Genomic DNA, 24,228 nt, shown 5'->3' on the forward strand with positions numbered 1-24,228 from the left:
GGTTCATCTGTGTTGTAGTTTTTATCAATACTTCATTTCTTTTTATTTCTTAATAATATGTCATTACGTATTTTAGTAGATACAGGGTTTCGCCGTGTTGGGCAGGCTGGTCTCAAACTCCTGACCTCAAGCAATCTACTTGCCTCTGCCTCCCAAAGTGCTGGGATTACGGTGTGAGCTACTGCACCTGGCCAAAATATATGTATACTATTTAGTCTAACATTTTCCATTGTTTCCGGTGAAAGAGTTTATCTGTGCAGCTGCGGGAAATGTAACTTGGTTTGCACTCCAAGAGGCCACCTCTGTGCAATCTTGTCGATCTCTTCTCAGCACTCCTTCTACTTGGCCTCAGCTGGACTTTGGCTGCTTTTAGTAGCCCTTGTACATGTTATAATCTGGGGATGATAACTTATGATTTTGCCAAAAATTTATTTGCTTTTAATTTTTTCATTTCCTTTGCTGTTTTTGAATGAATTCTAGGAGGAAAGGGAAAAATGTGCATTTGTGTAGTTATGTTCATTATGGAAGTCTGTTTTAATTCTAGATTTTATTCCTGAAGAAAAGCTTGTTTTCTAATGTTAATGAAACAAATTGTCCTGAAACCAAAAGACTTTGTATTATCTACTCAATATGCACAGCTCATGGAATCACTAAGTGTGATTTAAAATAGATCTTAAGGTGACATAATGTAATCTTTTGATATTATTCTGGAATAATTCAAATTATTTAAGCCAGTAAGATTAAGACTATTGGAATAGGAGCTTACACAGGTAATTGAGTGATTCTTTGCTTTTTGTTTTGGAGGCGGGCAGGCTGATCTCCATGTCACTCCATGCCAGATATACTGCAAGGTGTTTCAGACTACAGTAATTATTAATGTACAGTGCCCCTTAAAAACTCCCTCTTTAGCCCTACTTTTCCACCACCCAGTGTCTTCAGCCAGCTATTGCAAGTTGTTTCTGGAGGAGAGGATCAAGGAAACTCAGAAGTATCCTAGGGTTTGAAGATTATTGAGACCCAGTTGTCTAAACATAGGGTGACAGAACGTACTCACCCTGGTTTGACAATGACAGTCCCGTTTTTCACCACTCCTGGTGTACATAGCATCTTATTTCCCTCTAAAAGTGTCCCAGGTGGGATTATCAATTGTAGTGTTGCCCTATTTTATACATGTCCCTTCAGCTGTTTTCAAAGTCATGTGTTTGGCAGTTAATCAGACTGACTACATTTATTTAACATTTAAACTGTTACGATAGACAAAGCCTCCAACTGTTGTATTCCTTTTGATTCCTTCCAATATTTTCCATAGGGCCTTCTGTTTTGAAGATTTTCTATGAAGAAAATTTATAATAATGATGGGTCTTATTTATGTGCCACTCGATATATGCTCAGTGCAGAAGATGACTTCACTTATCTGTCTCCATCAAATGGTTTCCTTTTGAGTGCGGTTAAGTTTCAAATTCTGTGGTTTCATGGTTATAGATGCACAGATCACATACAGCATGAGACACACAGAAAAACAAAGTATTTCTTCGTAAGTCTGAAATGTCACAATTTTTCCAAAGAACATAAGATTTTCTTTATGATTCTGCAAATACACCTGAAAGTCTTCATTTGTCAGTTTGAGGGCTATGCCACCAAATAACACTGCCTTGGCATGTAAATCATTTGCCCACGAAATCTTCAAAGAGTATTGTCAATGTCTCATAGTCTTTGATTCTATCGGTTTTATGCTTCTAATGTGTTAGGGAATATAGCTGACTCTCAAGGGTAATTTTCTTTTAAAGTTCTAGATAGCAGATGATTATAAAAATCTAATAGAAAAGGTATCTTTTGCTTCTCATTTCACCAGTTTTATATCAGAAAATACAATAGCTAACGGCATGGTTGTGAACTACATTAATAATTCTAAAATTTAAAATTAATATATCCTGCCATCTGGAGTCTTAACTAAACATTTTAAACATCTTTGAAATCTGCAAAGAAAAGTGTGTCTCTTGTCAAGTCACCACAAGCTAGAATTCAGCTCAGATTTTCATTGTTCTCATGTCAGATATTGCTCAGATTCAAACCCCTTTGCAATCAGTGTTATGCATATGTATGTTGAAAGTTTTCTCATTCAGCAAGTAGATTTATAATTTCTCTGGAGACAAGTTAGCATTGCAAAGGACTAGCATCTCTATATGCATAATTACTCCCTCTTTACGTGTGCTTTTGCAAACTGAGCCAGGATACTCTTCATTTTTATGGACACGTTTGAAAGCCGTTGCTTTCAGCATTTATATTAAGGTGACAGTAACAAAATGTAAGAACATTCATTTAATCAATCAATCAGTCAATCATTTAAGATTTAATGAGCATTTACAATGTGTCAGACCAAGATCACAAAGATGAATAAAAAATAATCCGTGTCTAAGAAGCTTTCTGTCAAATGAGAAGGCTGATACATGAACGGATAATTACAAAACAATGTGAAAGGTGCGGCAGTGACAAAGATGCTGGTTTCTTTGCAACCTCCCAATTCCCTTGCCCCACATAAACATACAACCACAGAAACCCTAGAGTATAACCTGTTTCCTTTCCTGTAAGAAGAATCCTACGACCTAATCCCACCCTCTCCTCCGCTGACAGGGAGCTGGGCCCTCTGGCCTGGGGCAGCCTTGGGGAGCTGCGGGACCTTCCTGACCTGCAGCTCTGGATTCTAGTTTGTTCAGTCCTGCAACTCAATGTAGCAAGTTTTTCAGATAGCTAAATCTATTCAGTTTGAAGGACTATGAGATTGTTTTTACTGATTGTTGGTGTTAGAGGCCTTCTTATGAAAGGTGGTAGATGATTATTTTATTTTGAATGTTCTTGTCAAAACAAAAAGTTGGCAGCTTTATGTTGGCCCCATCCTTTTTGGGGGAAAGTTTGGCTGCTCCATGAAGCACTTAGGTTTGGGAACCACTGAGAGTCTGGGGTGCAACTGTTCTCTAGGGCTTTCTCAACCTTGGTACTATGGACATTTTGGGCAAGATACTTCTCTGTGGTTGGGGGCTGTCCTGTGCATTGTAGGATGTTTGGCAGCATCGCTGTCTTCTACCCGCTAGACACTGGTAGCACTCTCCTCCTTAGAAGTATATTCAACAATGTCTCCAGGCATGGCCAAATGTCTGCATTGTCTCTGGGGTGGGAGTGGATGCCACAAATTGATCCCCTTCTCCAACCAGATTGAAAACCACTGGTCTAGAGCAATATTTTTCACGACCCATCAATGTATTGTGAACTCAATTCAGTGGATTAATAATGGCATTTAAAAAAATAAAATAATAGAGAATAAAAAGTATCCAAATTCCTATGAGGGTAAAGACTGTTTTGTCACATTTTGGCTTCAATTTCTTTTCTTTTTTTTTTTTTTTTACATTTTATTTATTTATTTATTTATTTATTTTTTATTATTATACTTTAAGTTTTAGGGTACATGTGCACGTTGTGCAGGTTAGTTACATATGTATACATGTGCCATGCTGGTGCGCTGCACCCACTAACTCGTCATCTAGCATTAGGTATATCTCCCAGTGCTATCCCTCCCGCCTCCCCCCACCCCACAACAGTCCCCAGAGTGTGATGTTCCCCTTCCTGTGTCCATGTGTTCTCATTGTTCAATTCCCACCTATGAGTGAGAATATGCGGTGTTTGGTTTTTTGTTCTTGCGATAGTTTACTGAGAATGATGATTTCCAATTTCATCCATGTCCCTACAAAGGACATGAACTCATCATTTTTTATGGCTGCATAGTATTCCATGGTGTATATGGGCCACATTTTCTTAATCCAGTCTATCATTGTTGGACATTCGGGTTGGTTCCCAGTCTTTGCTATTGTGAATAATGCCGCAATAAACATATGTGTGCATGTGTCTTTATAGCAGCATGATTTATAGTCCTTTGGGTATATACTCAGTAATGGGATGGCTGGGTCAAATGGTATTTCCAGTTCTAGATCCCTGAGGAATCGCCACACTGACTTCCACAATGGTTGAACTAGTTTACACTCCCACCAACAGTGTAAAAGTGTTCCTATTTCTCCACATCCTCTCCAGCATCTGTTGTTTCGCGACTTTTTAATGATTGCCATTCTAACTGGTGTGAGATGGTATCTCATTGTGGTTTTGATTTGCATTTCTCTGATGGCCAGTGATGATGAGCATTTTTTCATGTGTTTTTTGGCTGCATAAATGTCTTCTTTTGAGAAGTGTCTGTTCATGTCTTTCGCCCACTTTTTGATGGGGTTGTTTGTTTTTTTCTTGTAAATTTGTTTGAGTTCATTGTAGATTCTGGATATTAGCCCTTTGTCAGATGAGTAGGTTGCGAAAATTTTCTCCCATTTTGTAGGTTGCCTGTTCACTCTGATGGTAGTTTCTTTTGATGTGCAGAAGCTCTTTAGTTTAATTAGATCCCATTTGTCAATTTTGTCTTTTGTTGCCATTGCTTTTGGTGTTTTAGACATGAAGTCCTTGCCCAAGACTATGTCCTGAATGGTAATGCCTAGGTTTTCTTCTAGGGTTTTCATGGTTTTAGGTCTAACGTTTAAGTCTTTAATCCATCTTGAATTGATTTTTGTATAAGGTGTAAGAAAGGGATCCAGTTTCAGCTTTCTACATATGGTAAGCCAGTTTTCCCAGCACCATTTATTAAATAGGGAATCCTTTCCCCATTGCTTGTTTTTGTCAGGTTTGTCAAAGATCAGATAGTTGTAGATATGCGGCGTTATTTCTGAGGGCTCTGTTCTGTTCCATTGGTCTATATCTCTGTTTTGGTACCAGAACCATGCTGTTTTGGTTACTGTAGCCTTGTAGTATAGTTTGAAATCAGGTAGCATGATGCCTCCAGCTTTGTTCTTTTGGCTTAGGATTGCCTTGGCGATGCGGGCTCTTTTTTGGTTCCATATGAACTTTAAAGTAGTTTTTTCCAATTCTGTGAAGAAAGTCATTGGTAGCTTGATGGGGATGGCATTGAATCTGTAAATTACCTTGGGCAGTATGGCCATTTTCACGATATTGATTCTTCCTACCCATGAGCATGGAATGTTCTTCCATTTGTTTGTATCCTCTTTTATTTCCTTGAGCAGTGGTTTGTAGTTCTCCTTGAAGAGGTCTTTCACGTCCCTTGTAAGTTGGATTCCTAGGTATTGTATTTTCTTTGAAGCAATTGTGAATGGGAGTTCACTCATGATTTGGCTCTCTGTTTGTCTGTTGGTGTATAAGAATGCTTGTGATTTTTGTACATTGATTTTATATCCTGAGACTTTGCTGAAGTTGCTTATCAGCTTAAGGAGATTTTGGGCTGAGACAATGGGGTTTTCTAGATATACAATCATGTCATCTGCAAACAGGGGCAATTTGACTTCCTCTTTTCCTAATTGAATACCCTTTATTTCCTTCTCCTGCCTAATTGCCCTGGCCAGAACTTCCAACACTATGTTGAATAGGAGTGGTGAGAGAGGGCATCCCTGTCTTGTGCCAGTTTTCAAAGGGAATGCTTCCAGTTTTTGCCCATTCAGTATGATATTGGCTGTGGGTTTGTCATAGATAGCTCTTATTATTTTGAAATACGTCCCATCAATACCTAATTTATTGAGAGTTTTTAGCATGAAGGGTTGTTGAATTTTGTCAAAGGCTTTTTCTGCATCTATTGAGATAATCATGTGGTTTTTGTCTTTGGCTGTGTTTATATGCTGGATTACATTTATTGATTTGCATATATTGAACCGGCCTTGCATCCCAGGGATGAAGCCCACTTGATCATGGTGGATAAGCTTTTTGATGTGCTGCTGGATTCGTTTTGCCAGTATTTTATTGAGGATTTTTGCATCAATGTTCATCAAGGATATTGGTCTAAAATTCTCTTTTTTTTGTTGTGTCTCTGCCGGGCTTTGATATCAGAATGATGCTGGCCTCATAAAATGAGTTAGGGAGGATTCCCTCTTTTTCTATTGATTGGAATAGTTTCAGAAGGAATGGTACCAGTTCCTCCTTGTACCTCTGATAGAATTCGGCTGTGAATCCATCTGGTCCTGGACTCTTTTTGGTTGGTAAGCTATTGATTATTGCCACAATTTCAGATCCTGTTATTGGTCTATTCAGAGATTCAATTTCTTCCAGAGTCTCACTTCGTCACCCAGGCTACCAGTGTAGTGGTGTGATCTCAGCTAACTGCAACCTCTGCTTCCCGGGTTCAAGCGATTCTCATGCCTCAGGCCTCTGAGTAGCTGGCATTACAGGCACGTGCCACCGTGCCCAGCTAATTTTCTGTATTTTTAGTAGAGACAGGGTTTCACCATGTTGGCCAGGCAGGTCTGAACTCCTGACCTCAAGGGATCCGCCTGCCTCAGCCTCCCAAAATGCTGGGATTACAGTGTGAGCCACCGTGTCTGGACAAATTTTGGTTTCAATTTTATGCATGGAAATACATGTACATATTCTGGATTAAGATGTATCATTTTTTGGCCAGGCGCAGTGGCTCCCGCCTGTAATCCCAGCACTTTGGGAGGCCTAGGTGGGTGGATCACCGAAGGTCAGGAGTTCGAGACCAGCCTGGCCAACATGGTGAAACCCCGTCTCTACTAAAAATACAGAAAATTATCTGGGCACGGTGGCATGTGCCTGTAATCCCAGCTATTCAGAGGGCTGAGGCAGGAGAATCGCTTGAACCCAGGAGGCAGAGGTTGTAGTGAGCTGACGTCATACCATTGCACTCTAGCCTGGGCAACAAAAGCAAAACTTCATGTTAAAAAAAAAAAAAAGATTGATCATTTTTCTTACTGGGGACTGTAGTTGAAGAATTTGAAAGTTACTGCTCTAGAGGCATTGTAAATTCTATTTTAGTACATGTATTTATTTCTCTCATGAAGAATTTTTCATTGCAACAAATAAAAAATCATGGCAAGTCATTCGATGACTAAACAAATGCAGGTAGCAAGGAGAATGAGGCTATATGAAATATACATTATTGCACCTTGATTATTTTTATATATGTACATATTATATTTTAATCACAGAAAGGCTATAAGGCTTAGTTAGTTTTGACAAAGTGTTTAAAAATACCCAACTAAAGCCTGTTATAGATATTATCATTACACTTAATAATATTTTGCATTTATATGTCACCTTTCATTTGAGACTCTCAAGCTGTTGATTCATTTAGTTCCTCAGTTTATGATTCTCAGTTCTTCTCAGGAAACCTGAGGCACAGGCCACTGTTCCCCTAACATAATAAAGTCAGAGAATTAATTCAGTCTCCTGTTTCCTTTAGAAAGCCTCAATCATTTTATATATGGTAAATATGTATTATACAGAGACCATATAGTAAAGACATATCTTATATTTTATTTGGGTCTGTATATTTTACTATATTTCATACAGTATATTTTATACATTTTATAATTTTTAAACATGTATATTTCTCTCTGCTAGGCTGCCAGCCTCTTGGGAGTAGGGGCAGATTTGGGGCTGTGAATCTCTCAGAGCCCCACAGGCTGTGGGCACAGCATCTGTGGGCAGCCAGCAGGCACGAGGAAATGCCAGTTACATTAGCTCAGTCCCCCAAAGAAACACCTTCATTATGGATTCATGGTTTTAATGCTAGGTTTTTGGCTGCTATTTAAGGTTGCTATAGGAAAAAAGAACATATCTGCATCTTTTATAAGAATCTAGTTATCATGAAACTTAAAGTATATGGTAGGATCATTAGGGCCACATACTGACTTTCACAGACCATAAATATCTTTGCTTTCTTGGGCCCCTTCTTCCATTAAAAAAAAAGTTTGAAATTATAGTTAGACTGATGTTATAAAGACAGGTATAATCCAAGCTGGATTTTATATATATATATATATTTCTGATTTAAAAGTAGTTATTTTGTAGGCCTCTAGAAGTATGGGCCCTGGGCCTTCTTCAGTGTCTAATAAAGAGGTGGGCCTTGGGGCAAATATGCTGAAATATCACTGGTATGTTTCCCCTTCACTTGTGTGCTGCTGTAGGGATGTACTCCGGTTTTATTGCCTCAGGGAAGAATGACCCAGCAGGTAACAAAAGAGCCAAATTATTGGATTTGGATTTCAAAAACTTGGGTCTTAGCATAAGCCCGATAGATTTGGGAGCATGAAGAGCCAAGCCACCCTGTTCCACAGCAAATGAAGAATTCATGGACACAAATAGGAGAAGGCCAGAGAAAAAGCTGAGAATGTTTGAATTTGTCTGGGATCCTGAATTGGAGTTAAGATTTTGGAAATCCTGGAGCCAGATGGGACCTGTATTAGTCGTTCTCATGCTGCTAATAAAGACATACACAAGACTGGGTAATTTATAAAGGAAAGAGGTTTAATTGACTCACAGTTCCACATGGCTGGGGAGGCCTCACAATCATGCTAGAAGGCAAATGATGAGTAAAGTCATGCCTTACATGGCAGCAGGCAGGAGAGAGCTAGTGTAGGGGAACTCTCCTTTATAAAACCATCAGATCTCATGAGACTTGTTCACTATCATGAGAACAGCACGGGAAAGACCCGCCCCCATGATTCAATTACCTCCCACAGGGTGTCTCCTATGACACATGGGAATTATGGGTGCTACAATTCAAGATGAGATTTGTGTGGGGACGCAGCCAAACCATATCAGGATTTGTCATTGCTCTCCGCATCACCCTCTATTCCCAGGGTAATGTTTTCAGAACTGCTGAAGATTGGGTCTCCCATGTGTCCCCAAGCCCAGAGTGCTGGAGAGATGAAACACTATCTGTTCGGTGGATCAGGCACATAACCCAGGGATGGTGCTGGGTTTCCAGGAACCCAGGTGGAGAGAGACACTAGAAGGTGTCTGGTGTGCTAGAGAGTGGCACCCTTGTGGCAGAGCACCAGTCTACCTATGAGTCTGTGTGGCAAGCCCAGGAGGATGGAGACCTGCATGGATCTGTAAGGGAAGACCACAGGGGAAGGAGAGTGTTTCTGCAGATGTAAGCAAGGAGAAAGGATGGCAACAAAGATGGATTCTTGGCGTTGTGGCACCACACAAACCCCTCAGAACTGGAAGAAATCCAGGATTGACCAATATTCCGGTTTTTCCTTTTGGTAAAATGAGAGCTTGGAAGAAAAATTAAGTTCAATTATGGCAAAACTAAGTTCCAATGTATACCAGATTTTGGAGCCTGATTAGTATTCACTATACATAGATGTTTATGATGCTTTACAGCATATGAAGGATTTTCTGCTTTTTAAAAAAATTTTAATTCATATTAAGATCTTAAAAGGTATTGTTATTATTTCTGTTCTCATATTATACATGTGAAAATGGAAGCACAGAAAGGTTAAGTGACTTGCCCAAGGCCACACAGCTAGTACCTGGTTGAGCTTGTGTGGTCCAATATCCCCCCTGAGGACTTAAGTGAAAGCTTCCTGTTAGGATCTCATAAAATGCTGGTAGGTTACCAAAAAGCATTTAGTGTTCTGCACTTTGATGCTCAGATGTGAGGAGAGAAGCGGGCTCAGGTGTGTTTTGCTTGCCGCCCCACCTTGGGCTCCCTTGCTGCTGGGTTCTACTGCAGAGCTCTGCTGTCGTGCTTAGAGGTGGGGAGGCAGGAGTGTTAATGGGAATGTAGTGCAGGGGCTGAGCCCCAGTCCAGTGGGGGTGGGGAAGGAAAGAGGATGCCCTTTGGATTCGGTGCCCAACCTAGGTTAAGGGAAGCAATTCTGCTTACCTAGCTTTTTACCCACACTTACCATGTTGCAGATTTTTCTTATTTTTGTGTCTCTCTATCTAGACTGCAAGCAACTGAAGGCAGGGACTCCATTAGACTCACTTCCCACTGCATCCCCCACACCTACCAAAGTCCCTGGCATGTAGTAGGAATTTTAAAACATTTGCGGAATAAACAAATGGCTGGATGATTGAATTCTCGGGTACTTGAGTGTCCCCTAAACAATTCTTGCCCTGTATCCCTTAAAGCAAAGTAACTTCTGAGGGTTGCTTAGTCTTAGCATCCTATGTTTCACTCAAGAAAGTTCTATTAAAAATAGCTACTTCAGTTGCCAGCCACTTCTCCTGCTTTTTCCTTCTCTACCCCCAAATCCTCTTCTTCCTTCTTCCCCCTCCCCTCCCCCTCCCCTCCCCTCCTACTTCTCCTCCTCCTCCTCTTCCTCCTCCTCCTCCTCCTCCTCTTCCCTCTTCCTCTTCTTCTTCTTCTTCTTCTCCGTCGTCTTCTTCTTCTTCTTCTTCTTCTTCTTCTTCTTCTTCTTCTTCTTCTTCTTCTTCTTCTTCTTCTTCTTCTTCTTTCTTTCTTCTTCTTTTTTGAGACAGGGTCTTATTCTGTTGCCCAGGCTGGAGTTCAGTGGCACAATCATGGCTGACTGCAGCCTTGATCTCCCTGAGGTGATCCTCCTAGCCCAGCCGCCCGTGTAGCTGGGACTACAGGCACATGCCACCAAGCCCAACAGATTTTTGTATTTTTTGTAGAGATGAGGTCTTGCCATGTTTCCCAGGCTGGTCTTGAATTTCTAGGCTCAAGGGATCTGCCTGCCTCCCAAAGTGCTGAAATTACAGGCGTGTGTTACTGTTCCCTGCCTCTTATTATTCTTAATCACTCTTTTAATCAAGATGTTTGGTATATTTTTTCCTTCTTCCATCTACATTTTTAAGAACTGTTTTCTTCTACCTCATGTTTATCAGCTTCCTTTATTGCCTCTTTAGAAGCAGGAAGCACAGGTTATAAACCAATATGGGCAAATACTTTGCTGTCTTGTTTTGAAAAAAATTGTAATTAAAATTCATGGTAGAAAGAATTTCTAAAGTGGAAAGTTGCCTTTCCAAGATATTACCATGTCTTATTTTAGAATTTACTGTTGGTAAACTAATCTACATTATTAAATAGGATTCAGTTCATTGGAATCACTGAGTAATTACTATGTTTGATAAGTATTGTTTGGGTGATATTATTAGTTTTATCACTTATGCTAGGTTGCTTTTAGGAATTAGCCTCAGCATTACTTGAAAAGACATGGAAAATATATGTCACAAATCTAATAAATTTATACTTAAAATAATACTACAAATATAGAAAATTTTCATTGGATAATTTTTAAAAATCTGAATGAAATACAGAATAAATAAACTTCATCTCTTAACGGACTCCTAATTTTTTCTTAAGGCACCGTGACAGAGAAGCTTTTCCCAAAGATTATGATATAGAGGGTCCTGAGAAAGTTAAAAAACTGTGTAATTCAACATATCGGCGACTTGGAACCGATGAATCCCCAGTAAGTAGTTGCTATTACTTTGTTTTAAGTGTGAAATCTTTGTCATAGTGAAACATAAAAAGGTAAAGGGAGGAGTGTTTTGTGCAACACCATCCCTCGTTAACTGTGTTAGTTACTTAGATGACTTAGTCAATGTGTGCTGAAGCAACATTACCTGTAAAATGTGCCTACCTCACAAAGTGATTGGGCGAATTAAATGAGATGAAGCAAGTTGAGTATGTGGCATGGTGCCTGGCACATAAAAGTGCCTAGGAAATTGTTCCTGTTGCTATGATGCTGTTGTCACTACAGCAGCAATATCCTGCTAGATGTCTCCTTTCACCTCCACAATAACCCTGCAAAGTAGGTATTACCATCTCTAATTACAGAGGAGGGGAAAGAGGCTCTTAAAGACTAAGCAACTTACTCAAAGTCACACAGCTAGGGCATGGAAGAGGGAGAGTTTATACCCTGGTCTTTGGTTTCAAGTGTTTTGTGCTTATCTTAAGCTGGTGGAGTTGTGAGTAATTAAAACATGCTATTAACAGTCTCATAATGTTTGTACAATCCAGTTACAAGAAAAATATTTATGGCATAAGTAATTCCTGTTTGAATTGAGGTGAGCGGGTTACTGCTTGGCTACCTAGGTGTCTGTCCAGTCAGCATAAGGCAAGAGCTCAACTCCTAGGAGACCCCCAAATTGGGTCCTACAATGTCAGGAGCTTTGGGACTAGCTGAAGACAATTTAGCCTTAGAGGATGGCCTGGGGGCATGAAGAGCTGGTGATTTGATGAGGGTGGTCGTACAGGTGATGAAAAGATTGGGTTTGTGTCACATTCTGCCCCTGCCCCCCAAGGCTGGGCTAATTTTAGACCAGCATTTGAAATGGGGCAGGTGTAAAAAGACGCATAATTCCACATTGGAAATTGTTCTAGAAGATTCTCCATTCTGCAAGGTAATGAGGACAAATTAGCTTAGCATGGCAGTGCCATTTCCTCCTTTCCTCTTATAGTTGCAGTGGACAGAGAGTAATAAGGATCGCCTGGAGAATGGGGATTTATCGTAAAGTGACAGCTGCCTGGATATGGAATGAGCAAACTTGCAGGAACTAACACAGCTCTAAAGCAAGGCATCCCCATCGCCACCCCAACCTCTCTGTGTCAAATGCACACAGAGAGTCTCTTTGGCATCTCTATTTCTCTCTGCTCAGGTTTACCTCTTGCTCCATAGCCCAGATCTCAGGGGAATCTGATGATTTCCTCAGTTTCCACCCAACCCTCTTCCCTTTGCACCAGGCTGCCTCATGGGTCATCAGCCAGCATGTGGATGGGGCTCTGCAGTGTGATGCCCAACTCAGTCAACATCCACTTGCTCCATTCCCCCACAAACATAGCTTCACCTTGCTTTCTTCAGCATGGGGCTGTGGTCAGGAAAAGAGTAATCTGGGCAATTCAGGCATTGCTTGACATGCACTTAGAGACTTTGGTCCTTAAAAAACATATATTTTTGATTTCTATATTAAAGATGTTTTTAAAGAACTTTTGGTCCTTAAAAACATTCATTTTTGATTCCTATATAGAAATGCTCTTGGTCTCTGGGTATTCCTATACCTGTACACCTGTACGACCACCCTCATCAAATCACCTCATATCATGGGGGAAGTGAGATGAAGCGGGATATGAGGTATAGGAACCACAAACATTCCTTCCCCAATATTATATGCATTACAGTGGTCAAGCCTCTGGTTTAATGAGAACGTGTAAATAAATAGTAGTATTTACTGTCTGTATGTCTTTTTGTTGATGGCCATTGAAACCCTGTCCTCCACTTGCCAGATTTGGAATGTGTATTCAATAGAAAAGAAAATAGACTGAGGAATCACTATTTCTGATGTAACTGCTATTCTCTATCTTAATAGCAATTTACATTTTTCCCTATAGACTTTCTGTGTATAAAGCACTGGCTCATCCATCTTGTTTTTCATTCTTCACAACAAAGCTATAAAGCTGTCAAGAAGTATATTATTATTAATTCTAAACCTAGACTTACAGATCTTAAATGACTCACCCAAGGTCCCAAGTGTAAAGAAAAGGAGGGGATACTGGCGCCAAGCCCCCACACCTTCACATGCCAGGTGTGAGGCTGGATATAGCAAGAGGATGGGCAAGTCCTTCTTCCTGTTGTCACAGAGTTTTGGTAAAGGCCTAAGGACACTCTCGATAGTTGGCAGGAACCACATGCCTTAAAGCAAGAATCTGGGCCACCTAGGCAGGACCTGCTAAGAGACTAAATTAGATTAAACCAGTATGAGTAGTTATGTCCTTGAAGACAAGGGACTGAAGAGTTAAAAGAGTATTCATGTAGTTGTGGGTTCTGTGCCCCTCTTTCTCCAGTTGAGAGAGGTTTCAAGGGAACCACTCAGAGAGATTAATATGTATGTCCTGGAATTTAGAGGACACGGGGTCCAGTCACATGCCTAAAAACCTAAATGTGAGAGGTCATGCCTGATAGCAGCAGCAGCAGAAAGAGGGAGTGCACTGCCATCGGGGCAGGGACAGTAGTGTTCAAGAAGAGACTTGCCTAAGACTTTTATTAAACAAAAGGAAATAACTTGCTGGGGGAGGGAAGGGGCAGTTTGATTAAAAATGAAATTGCTTCATGATTGCATCCTGTTGATGCAATAGGATCAATTCAACAAGATGGTTCCATTAAAAGTGCTTCATTTCATCCTCTGGACAGCTCTTCAGGCAGGTATCTTGTGTGATCCACATTGGATAAATGAGGGAGCTGAGAACAAGTGAAGCTTAATCACTGGTGAAAAGTCAAACAGCTGGAAAGTGTATTAAAAATTAAAATCTATTGTTCTTCTCTGGCTCTAAACACTGAGATCTTAGAGACTTTTCCAAACTGCCTCTTGGAGTACCAAACTTTTCCACGTCTAGTGTGCTGGCCTTTTTACCCCGCTACACTGCACCTTCCTTGTAGAAAATAGACCTGATTATTTTTTGCTCTGGCTTGGATATTGTATATCTCACTGCATATGTGTTGGGGCTTTGATTTCTTACATCTTAGCCATAACTTCTGTCCTATTTCCTGAATTATGTCCACACACATGCTGGCTAGCCCTATTCCCATCTGTTTCCCCTTCTGAATGCCTTCTTAACATTTTTGGTTTTTTTGCAAGATTGCTGCTGAGTGGCTGCTTTGTACGTCCACCGCACTTTCATTTAGCTAATTGAGGGTGTCCTTGTCCTTAAGTGCTGCTGCAGGAGCTAATGTGAGCATCATTTATTTGTAGCAGAGTTTAAAATGGGACTTACTTTTGTCTACATTTTGGCTAAGGCTCTAAAAGTCTAAGAACAGAACAATAGCCTCATGTGCCGAAGTAAAGAATTAGGTCACTTACGCAAGATCCTCAAAGAAGATGGTGCTAATAGGCTCCCACTCACATGAGGGATATAAGAGAATTGAAATGCAAGAAGCCTCAAGAGGAGTTTGATAGTACAGAGAGGATTTTGGAAAGAGTGTGCTCTAAGTCTTACCTGCAAGGACCCTTGTGTGCCTCATGAAGTTAGACACAAGACTCTGATGACTGGTCAGAGGAAGCAGAGCAGAAAGAGGGAGCCAGCTCCTCTAGAGGTGGAGCAACGATGTGTGAATCCTCGGTCCCAGATGTGCCTCTTGTGGATCCATTGTGGACCATGGGGAAGAAGAAAATGACATGGAATCATTTCAGAGCCTGTCGAACAGCATCTCATAGTAGGTGCCCAATAAATATTTGTAGAAGGAAAAAAAGGAGAGATGGGAGGGTGTCTAGCTGGGTTTCCAGGAGCTGAGTCAAGACATTTAAGTCTAGCCAGAGGCGTCTTCTATCATGGGACATGCCATTCAATGTTCCCAGAGGTGATCCCAAAGTCTACCAGAACCTCCCAAGAAAGTCACCTTGGAACATTCACCAGTGCCAGAGAGGGTCAAAGATAAACACACCCAGGGGAAAGCAAAGCAAGATTACATTCTGCCATTCCCACATTTACCTCTCTCTCTTCCTCATCTTCACACATCCTTGGCATCAGTCCCCAAGGAGATAGAGGGAGGTGGGGAATAGGGAAGAAGTCCAAGTGGGATAATTGAGAAGAAGCCAACTGTGCCTCCTGTTCCCAGTATAGTGGGCCAGGCCGAAGCAGCCCCAAGGTGGAGGAATGAGAATCTTCCCGTGAAGCTTGAAGTTTTGGCTATTATATGGGACTGGCATTTTAATTACCTCAGTGAAAATCCTCTTGGGACAAAAGTAGCCAGAGAAGTTTTGTATTATCTGAGAGTCACCAGAAACGCCCCGGGACCTGTCTTATATTTCATCAAGGAACATGAGAAAGAACTAGTCCTCTAAATGACTGTGGATGGGCAGTGATGGAGGAAAAATAGATTTGTTTTCTGATTGTACCTACTTATAAGTCCCACTTGTTCAATAAGCCAGCTGCCCTTTTGTATGTAAAAGAGCAGTCCATTCTTATCATATCTCTCTATCCCCTTTCCCTACTTTAGTTTTCTTCATGACACTTACATTGCTGGACATATTTTAGACTTATTTAGTTATTAATCGTTTGTCACCTCCTGTTAGAATACGAGCTCTATGAAAGTGGGGACTTTGGTCTATTTTGTTCCCTGTTTTATCCCCAGTTCTAGAACAGTGCCTAGAACATAGTGGATGCTCAATAAGTATTTGTGGAAGAAAGGGAAGAAGGAAGAAATGAGGTAAGGGAGGGAGGAAGGGATGAAGGAAGGAAACAAAGAAGGAAGGGAGGGAGGAAGGGGAGGAGGGCGAAAGGGAAGAGGACAAAAGGAAGAAGTTCTACATTCATCAAACATGTTTTGAGGCCCCATTTCTTTGCCAGGCATAATGCTAAGTGCTAGGGTGAGAAACATAATTCAAAAATTGGTGCTTGTATATAAGGAACTCATAGGTTCCTAGGGGAAATGGGAACACATAACCACGGTGGCAAAGGGTATGATGGATGCTATGATAGGAAGAACATCAGGATGCTGTGAGGTGTACCTGAACCGAAATGGGTTGGAAGGAGGTTTGGGTATGGTTTCCTTTGAAGCTCTGGAGCTGAATCCTAAAGGAACCATCTCTTGGCAGAATCTGGAAACATACCATTCAGGTTTCAATGGTGGGATAATTGATTTCCTACTTCAATGGTCCCTCAGGTTTCAGGAGGCCAAGTGAGGCCATTGGGGAAATAGATTCACAGGAGAACAGTAATTCAAGCCACTGGGTTTGCCCTGATTGTCTTATTCTAAGCTTAGTGGGTAATAGCATTCTAAACTATAGTCTTTTACCTGGACTTTATTCAGGTGCTACATATCTCTACCCAGGTGAATTCCATGAAAACTAAAATCATCAAGAGTATGTCTATCATCATTGCTTCAACTTGTAAAGCCTCTCACCCAAGGATCCTCACAACACTACCAAAGGCCCTATCACAATCACTTATGTTACCTTCCCAGCATGTGTGGCTGATACTAAAGTGAGAGCCACTGGGAGGCCAAAGAAAGACCACTTCTGAGAAAGGGGTGCATGTTGAATCCCATACACCTAGAAGGATTAAGTACAGAACACATATGATGCTATGTCATAGAAGCTGAGAACTTGTCAGACATAAATGAACAAAGAAATACATGAGCAATTTATTAAACAGATTTTTCTTATACAGCTAGTGGCTCAATGCCAAGGCATTTTTGGAACTAACAGGACAACATTGTTGAGCAAATTAGGCTAATATTAACAGCATCACAGATATTTTGGATTTAAAAATGGCAAATAAATGAATAGTACAAAAGTATATTAGCATTCATTTTATGAGTAGATTAAGAATAGCCGAATAAGCCTAAATCTGAGCTGTTTTAGTGAATAAAAATATGACATTTGAAAACTAATGTCCTAAAAGGGATACAAAGAATATAATTATACCAGATATGGGAAATTCAATTATTTACTTAATTGGTTCAAGTATTTTTTCTTTGACATTGTAGGATAGTATTTTGACCAGTATAATCTTATAATCTTATAGATGCTTCTTGCATTCATATCTAAGCACCTGAAAGGGGTATATGGATCAAATGTTTATAAATGGAATATTTTAAATGCCATTGCAGGGGAAAGGAAGATGTTTGGGGATAGTAGGCTGTTGAGCTAGGGTCTCTTCTTGCTTCCTGTCTCCATAATCTTGGAGCTTGTGGTTGATGTCACAGGTTTCAGCATTCTCTCCTGGAACAACTTTGGATCAGCTTTTCCAATATCACCACAACGACATCTGGCTTTCCTGTGTTAGGAATTCCGTATCAATTTTGGCCCACTGAGTGTACTTCCCTTGTTTTCTGCTGCATCTCTGAGTCTATTTATTCTAGCAAATATCTTCTCTGTCATTTCCAGACGTTTGGGATGGGAATGAAAGCAGGCCACCCAGCATTTTGATCCCATCACTTTCATTTGCTGCTCCTTTTCTACATCAGTAATCATGCCCTAATTTAACTCTTACAGAAACTAGACTTTAATTTTTCATGTATATTAGTTTGCTTAAGCAGGTGTAACTGTTATGTTGAGCAAATGAGACTTGAATTGGGCAATCATGTGCACGTACATACACCCACACCCACACGCACAAACATGCAGAGACACACACATCCATATTTTTTGCCTCCACTGCCTATTTACCCTGCTTTCTGGAGTCGGTTCTTCCTTTATGCTTGGACAAAATGCTGTGCAGCTTCCTTAGGTTTTATGGTCAATCTCAGATAATAAGAAGCCTATTGGTCCCATTTCAATAAGTAAAATATTTCATCAAAATGATGAATTTCATTTAGAGTTAAAGCTTTTTTCTTCCTCCAGCTACAGCCTGCTCTAGGCTGGTAAGTCTGCAGAGGGAATTGAGTGTGAAGGGGAGGCCGGGTTGGATAATTTTTTATTTCTCCACCTGCTCTGCTTTTCCTTTCCCCCAGACAACTAGAAGAGCCTTTTGTGTTTATTTTAATAATATTAAATATTTAATTGAGACTATTTTGTGACAAGAAGTGGTTTTGTTATCTCAGAGTGATCATGAAAAAATGAGACTTGTTATAAATTTATTTCTGCTAGAGACAGGAAAAGGAGCATCCCGTAAGCCAGGTGTGGTGGTGCACGTTTGTAGTCCTAGCTACGTGGGAGGCTGAGGCAGGAGGATTGCTTGAGCCCATGAGTTTGAGGCCGCAGTGAGCTATGATTGTGCCACTACACTTCAGCATGGGTAACAGTGAGACCCTATTTCTAAAAAAAGAGAAAAAAAAAAAGAAGAGGAAGAAGGAAGAAGCTCATAAAAGCTTGCTTGAAGAGGTAGTTGTGGAAAACAATAAAATTATTTTTCTGATTGCACCCTATGAGTCTCAGTTGTTCAAAATAATAGCAGTTATATTTGCAGAGGCCTCTCTCGGATCCTTTAGAATCTTTACATGGCACTGCTGAGTTAACCTAGATGTGAAAACAGCCAGGATTTCCAAGGACAAAACTTCTGAGAAATAAGTATGGTCTTCGTGATGATTTTAAAAGATAATCAAGCCTTTGTATATATTTTTTGTTTTTGGCAATGGTGCAGAAAAGCTACAGTTGGTAGGGGGAATGCTGCTTAACAGGCTAAAATAAGACTCTTCTTTAGTTATGACTGAAGATCTAAGATAATAGATGCCAGCTCCTCCTTTATTCCAAGTAAGTGAGTTGCCAACCCTCTCATGCAGAACATGCAAATTATTTGGGCGGTAACTGAGTGTTGAGCTGCTTGGTGTCTCATTCACCTTGATGATTTAAAAACAAATAAAAATGGTTGAAATCAAAGAGATCTGGTCAAAATAATTTAGCAGTTAGAGGAGTTGTCTGGAGAGAGTGTGCTTGCTGTGAATTCCACCCCTCTAATCTCTTAAGGGGTAGGGGTGGGAAGTGTGTCTCCTTAATTTCCACCCTGAGAGTGGGGCCTCAATGATACCACCCAGGGAACTTGATGCACTGGGGTCTCACTAATGCTTGACAAAATGCTACAGACTGGAGGGTTCCAGAAGCAGCCTGTGGCATCAGAGGGAAAAGCTTGATGTGAGAAGTACCTGAGCTTCTAATATGGTTTTGCTCTGTGTCCCCACCCAAATCTCATCTTGTAGCTCCTATAACGTGGGAAGGACCCAGTGGGAGGTAATTGAATCATGGTGGTGGGTCTTTCCCATGCTGTTCTTGTAATAGTGCATAAGTCTCATGAGATCTAATGGCTTTAAAAACTGGAGTTCCCCTGCACAAGCACACTCTCTCTCTTTGCCTGCTGCCATCCATGTAAGATGTGACTTGCTCCTCACTGCCTTCTGCCATGATTATGAGGCCTCCCCAGCCCAGTGGAACTGTAAATCCATTAAACCTCTTTCTTTTGTAAATTACCCAGTCTTGGGTATGTCTTTATCAGCAGCATGAAAACGGACCAATACAGCTTCCTTCACTGTGGGTCAGAGGAATATATTTTCTGGGTGCCTGTAAAGAACCCAGGAAAGAATTGTCAATTGGGGATTATCTAAAATGAATCTTGCCATAAGAGATTCTGCCAAGGGTAAGTCATCCTCAGCAGAACAGTCTGGCCAACCTGAAATATGTAACCTGAGAAGTCATAAGTGTTCTCTTCATTCCCTGTACCAGTCACCCAGGTTATGTGTCTACTGGATTTACTTCCCGTAAGTGCAGCACAAAGGGGAATTCATTCTAGAAGAATAGAAATTGTGATTTAAAAATAATTCGTACTCAGGAAAACAGGGAATATGAATGATATTATGAAATGAGCTTCCTCTATCCATTAGATATTTTCTATATTATAATTTTCTCAAGCTAGATTTTATTATGTAAATTAAATGGTAATTTTAGTGATTATCCTGCGAGTTTGTGCTGTGTTAATTTAGCTATCTCACATACCAAATTGCCAATCTCCAGTCTGTGATATACATATATACAAAGCCCAAAAGACTTTTAAACATATGGAAGTGCTTTTATGAAGTACCATCCTTATGTCAGGTTATGAACATTTCTGCACCAAAGTGATTTTTTCACATTAAGATGGTGTAGGATTAGGTTTGCCTACATGCAACAGACACTGAAAATCAACAGAGGCTGTTCATATAGGGTTGTATTATTTCATGTAAAGGGTCTGGAGGATAGCAGGACTGGTATGAAAGTTCTATGTATTGTCAGAGACCAATTCCTTCCAGTTTTCTGCTCTGCCATCCTTGGATAGGACCCAAGATGGCTGCTGGAAAACAGTCATTTTGTCCCCATTCCAGGCAGCAAGAAGGAAAACAAAAGAAGGACTTTTCCTGGAAGTTCTTTCCAAGGAAACAACTATTTCCACTTATGCTTAATTGTCCAGAACCAGTCACTGATCATATCTAAGTGTAAAATAATCTGAAAAATGTGGTCTGCAACACCAGGCACCCAGCTAAAGTTTGGGGATTCTATTGATGATGAAGAAGGAATGTCTAATATTGGGAGATAACATTTGCCGCTGGTACAGGAAACAGAAGTTAAGAGTTGTCTTTGGAGTCAGATGGCTTCTCTTTAATTCTTGGCTCTACCACTTACAGGGTTGTAACTTAAGTCGAGTCTCAAACTTTCCATGTCTTTATTTCCTTATGTGTAAAGTGAGAATTGTAGAGCTGTCACAAGCATTTAATGTGAGGATATTTAGAACAGTTTCTGGCCATGTGCTGTTATTACCATTATCCCCATGATTTACTATAACCTACTATGCTATAGCTAGTATAGCCTCTGGAGTTTGTTTACAAATCTAGTTGTAGAACCTAGTATGATGCCTGGCACTTAATAGATGTGGATAGATGGATGAATGAATGAGGCAGACTGCATGAGTCTTAAATTGTGGAGCTTCTACTTTCTAGCTGATTTGCCTGGGCATTATTTAATCCCTTCCAGCCTTAGTTTTCCCTTTTTTAAAACAGAAATAAATTATACCAAGTGTTCTTCATTTGCACCTCCAGATCCACTCTCCACTCTTCTCACCCTGCTTTGTGCCAAGGAGGCTGACCTCTAGGGTTGGCTGCAATGAGCTCCTTGCCTTCTGGCTTTCCACTGGATGGGCCCATGGGAGGCACTGGCAGGTGACCAGAGGTGGGAGGAGAGGGAGCTTGGACACTTATTCCTGTGATTTCCTCCCTGTAGGACCATAGTTTGGCAGTGGCTGGGTTTCTGTTATGAAAGATACAACTATCCGGTGGCCCTCACTACAGCTGTAGGTTGTTCTGAGTAGGTTGATACAACTATCAGGTGACCCTCACTAGAGCTGTAGGTTGTTCTGAGTTACAGTAATTGTTCTACCCTCAAGGTTCTCCACTATTGCTATCCTCAGTGTGCTTCAATAGTGTTGATTTTCTTAATGGTTCCCACACGTTTATAAAGAGATCCTTCATTAAATTCTCCTCAGTTCCCAATTTGATTGTTTTTCCCTTCTGAGACCATGATTAATATTAATACATAACACTCAGAGGGTTGCTTTGAGAAGGTGTTGAAATAATGCATTTAAAGTGCTTAGTACATTGTCTGGCACAGAATAAGCACTCATTCTGCTCCACTAATGCTATGATTATCTGTTTCCTTTTACTCCTCTATTTTATGTTTGGCAATATCTTTGTTTCATATGATTTTCAAAGAGTTGGTTGATTTGCTGAAATGTTTTACTGTTAAAAATCATCAGAGCATATCTAACCTTAATTTTTACACTTGATCTTAGCCAAAAGGCTGAGAAGCAATCTAAGCTTAATTTTTTGGTCAATCTTATACCTTCAAACAAAATGGTGGCTACTAATTTTTTATCAAAAGACTTTTTTTGCTGTTAAAATAAATAAGACCCAATGTAGTGTCCCCTACCATCGACTTTGAAACCTGAACATCTAAGAAGAAGAGTAGTTGAGCTAAGGGTATGTGGATCAAGGCTGGGAAATTTGGCTGGGAGGATAGTTATTCAGGAGGTTGAGGTCTTGGAGAGCAGTGCTCTGAGAAGCCAAGGATCTAGAGAGCCATGGAGTAGACCAGGAAACCAGCACCAGAGACTTAATCAAAATGGTTTTGACTAGGCTAGACTCCTGGTTATAGAAAAATCTTTTTTTTTTTTTTTTTTTTTTTTGAGATGGAGTCTGGCTCTGTCGCCCAGGCTGGAGTGCGGTGACGCGATCTCGGCTCACTGCAAGCTCCGCCTCCCGGGTTCACGCCATTCTCATGCCTCAGCCTCCCAAGTAGCTGGGACTACAGGCATCCGCCACCACGCCCGGCTAATTTTTTGTGTTTTTAGTAGAGATGGGGTTTCACCGTGTTAGCCAGGAAGGTCTTGATCTCCTGACCTCGTGATCCACCCACCTCGGGCTCCCAAAGTGCTGGGATTACAAGTGTGAGCCACCAGAAAAATCTTATTACTAAAGCAAAATGGACCCAAAGCGTCTGACTATAGCCATGATACTCTTGCAGTTGAAGGCTCTGGTTTTCTAAAGAGTGGTCTGTCTTTAAAAAACAACAACAACAACAACAACAACAACAACAACAACAAAAACAGAAAGTCTAGTGGTATTAATGTGTTCTGAGGCTTCATGAATATCTTGGGAAATCTAGTCTTTCAGATAAAGTAATGGATTTTCTTGGTGATGAGTTCTGGTTCTTGGCTCTGAACCTCCAGCTTCATGATCTTCTAGAGTTTTGTATGGAGAAAATATTGAATCCCTTACATCCATTTTTGTTCCTTTGATCCCTGAGATGCTACCCTTGATGTTTCTGCAGTTGGTTTGAGTACATCTTCTAGTTTGCAGATTTTTCCACATCGCAATAATTGCTTAGTAATTAATTGAATTATGCTGTATGACAGAGAGTGAATAATAATGATGATAATGATGATGATGATATCTGAAGTCCTTGTGATTTACAAAGTGATTGCAACAAACATTTTCCTACTTAGGGTATTTAAAATATACCAACCCTGAAAAGGATAAAGAAGGAAATAGAAAGTAGTTAGAGTTAGTATATTTAATTGAATGCAGTTCTTTCTGTTTCATAGAAACAACCAATTTGCTTTTTATTACCCAACAGCATCCAGTAATTGCTATTTTTACTTATTTATGATGAAATAATTGACAGCTATGATCTATTACTTATTTTTAATGTCAACTAGAGTCAACAATTAAAATCAGAATGTACTTCAATAAAAACATGTTTTAGTAGCTGACCATTTTTAGTGAAAATTCATTTTTCTTATATGTGGCTTCTATGTTTCCAGATTTGGACATCAGAAACACATGAAAAGTTGTCACAAATGTGTTTAAACACAGAATTGGCTGAAATGAAGAGCAAGGCTTTACTGAATGAGGAAACAGTGAGCTCTGGGATTATCGAAAGGTATTCTTAATACTTTTCTTTACTTTATAGAATGTGGACATGCAGAAAGGACTTGTATAAGCAGCAAAAAGGTATAGTGACCCCAGTTCCACACTAAAGGAACACATCAAGCACATTCGTCTCAAGCTTCCATGCTTTCTGCTCATGCTGTTCTCTCTGTTTGGGAGTTTCTTTTCATCAATTGTTTACCAATCAACTCTCTACTTATTCTGGGCCCAGCTAAAATGCCATTTCCTCTTTATATGTGTTTTTTTTTTTTTCTGGCCCAGGGTTCTGACTATCCAGGTTTGAACCCCAGCTCTACAATTTACTATAAAAGTTATTTGGTATTTATAACCCAGCTTGTTCACCTGTAAAATGGGAATTACAAAAGCATCTACTTCATAGGGTTGTTATGAAATTTAGATGAAATAAAGTATGAAGTGTGCATAGAAGTATTGACTGACATGCAGTAAGAATTAGGTAAGCTGTCATTAATCAGAATTAATTGCTTTTCTATTTTTGTTCTCTGAGTATTTT

The 24,228-nt window shown here is 40.2% G+C and overlaps 1 protein-coding gene across 3 annotated transcripts in view; it reads left to right on the forward strand.

The window, feature by feature from the left end:
* Positions 1 to 24,228, forward strand: part of CFAP95 (cilia and flagella associated protein 95) — an 85,686-nt gene that overhangs the window by 12,417 nt on the left and 49,041 nt on the right. For 2 of the 3 annotated variants that reach the window (XM_004048108.5, XM_055350764.2), the window contains exons 2-3: positions 11,177 to 11,285; positions 23,591 to 23,709. In XM_004048108.5, the coding sequence (XP_004048156.1) occupies positions 11,177 to 11,285; positions 23,591 to 23,709 (228 nt within the window). The remainder of the gene's footprint in view (positions 1 to 11,176; positions 11,286 to 23,590; positions 23,710 to 24,228) is intronic. The other variant, XM_055350765.2, reaches the window with a different exon arrangement.

This window comes from Gorilla gorilla, chromosome 13 (genome assembly GCF_029281585.2).
Source record: "Gorilla gorilla gorilla isolate KB3781 chromosome 13, NHGRI_mGorGor1-v2.1_pri, whole genome shotgun sequence".
NCBI classification, from domain to species: domain Eukaryota; kingdom Metazoa; phylum Chordata; class Mammalia; order Primates; family Hominidae; genus Gorilla; species Gorilla gorilla.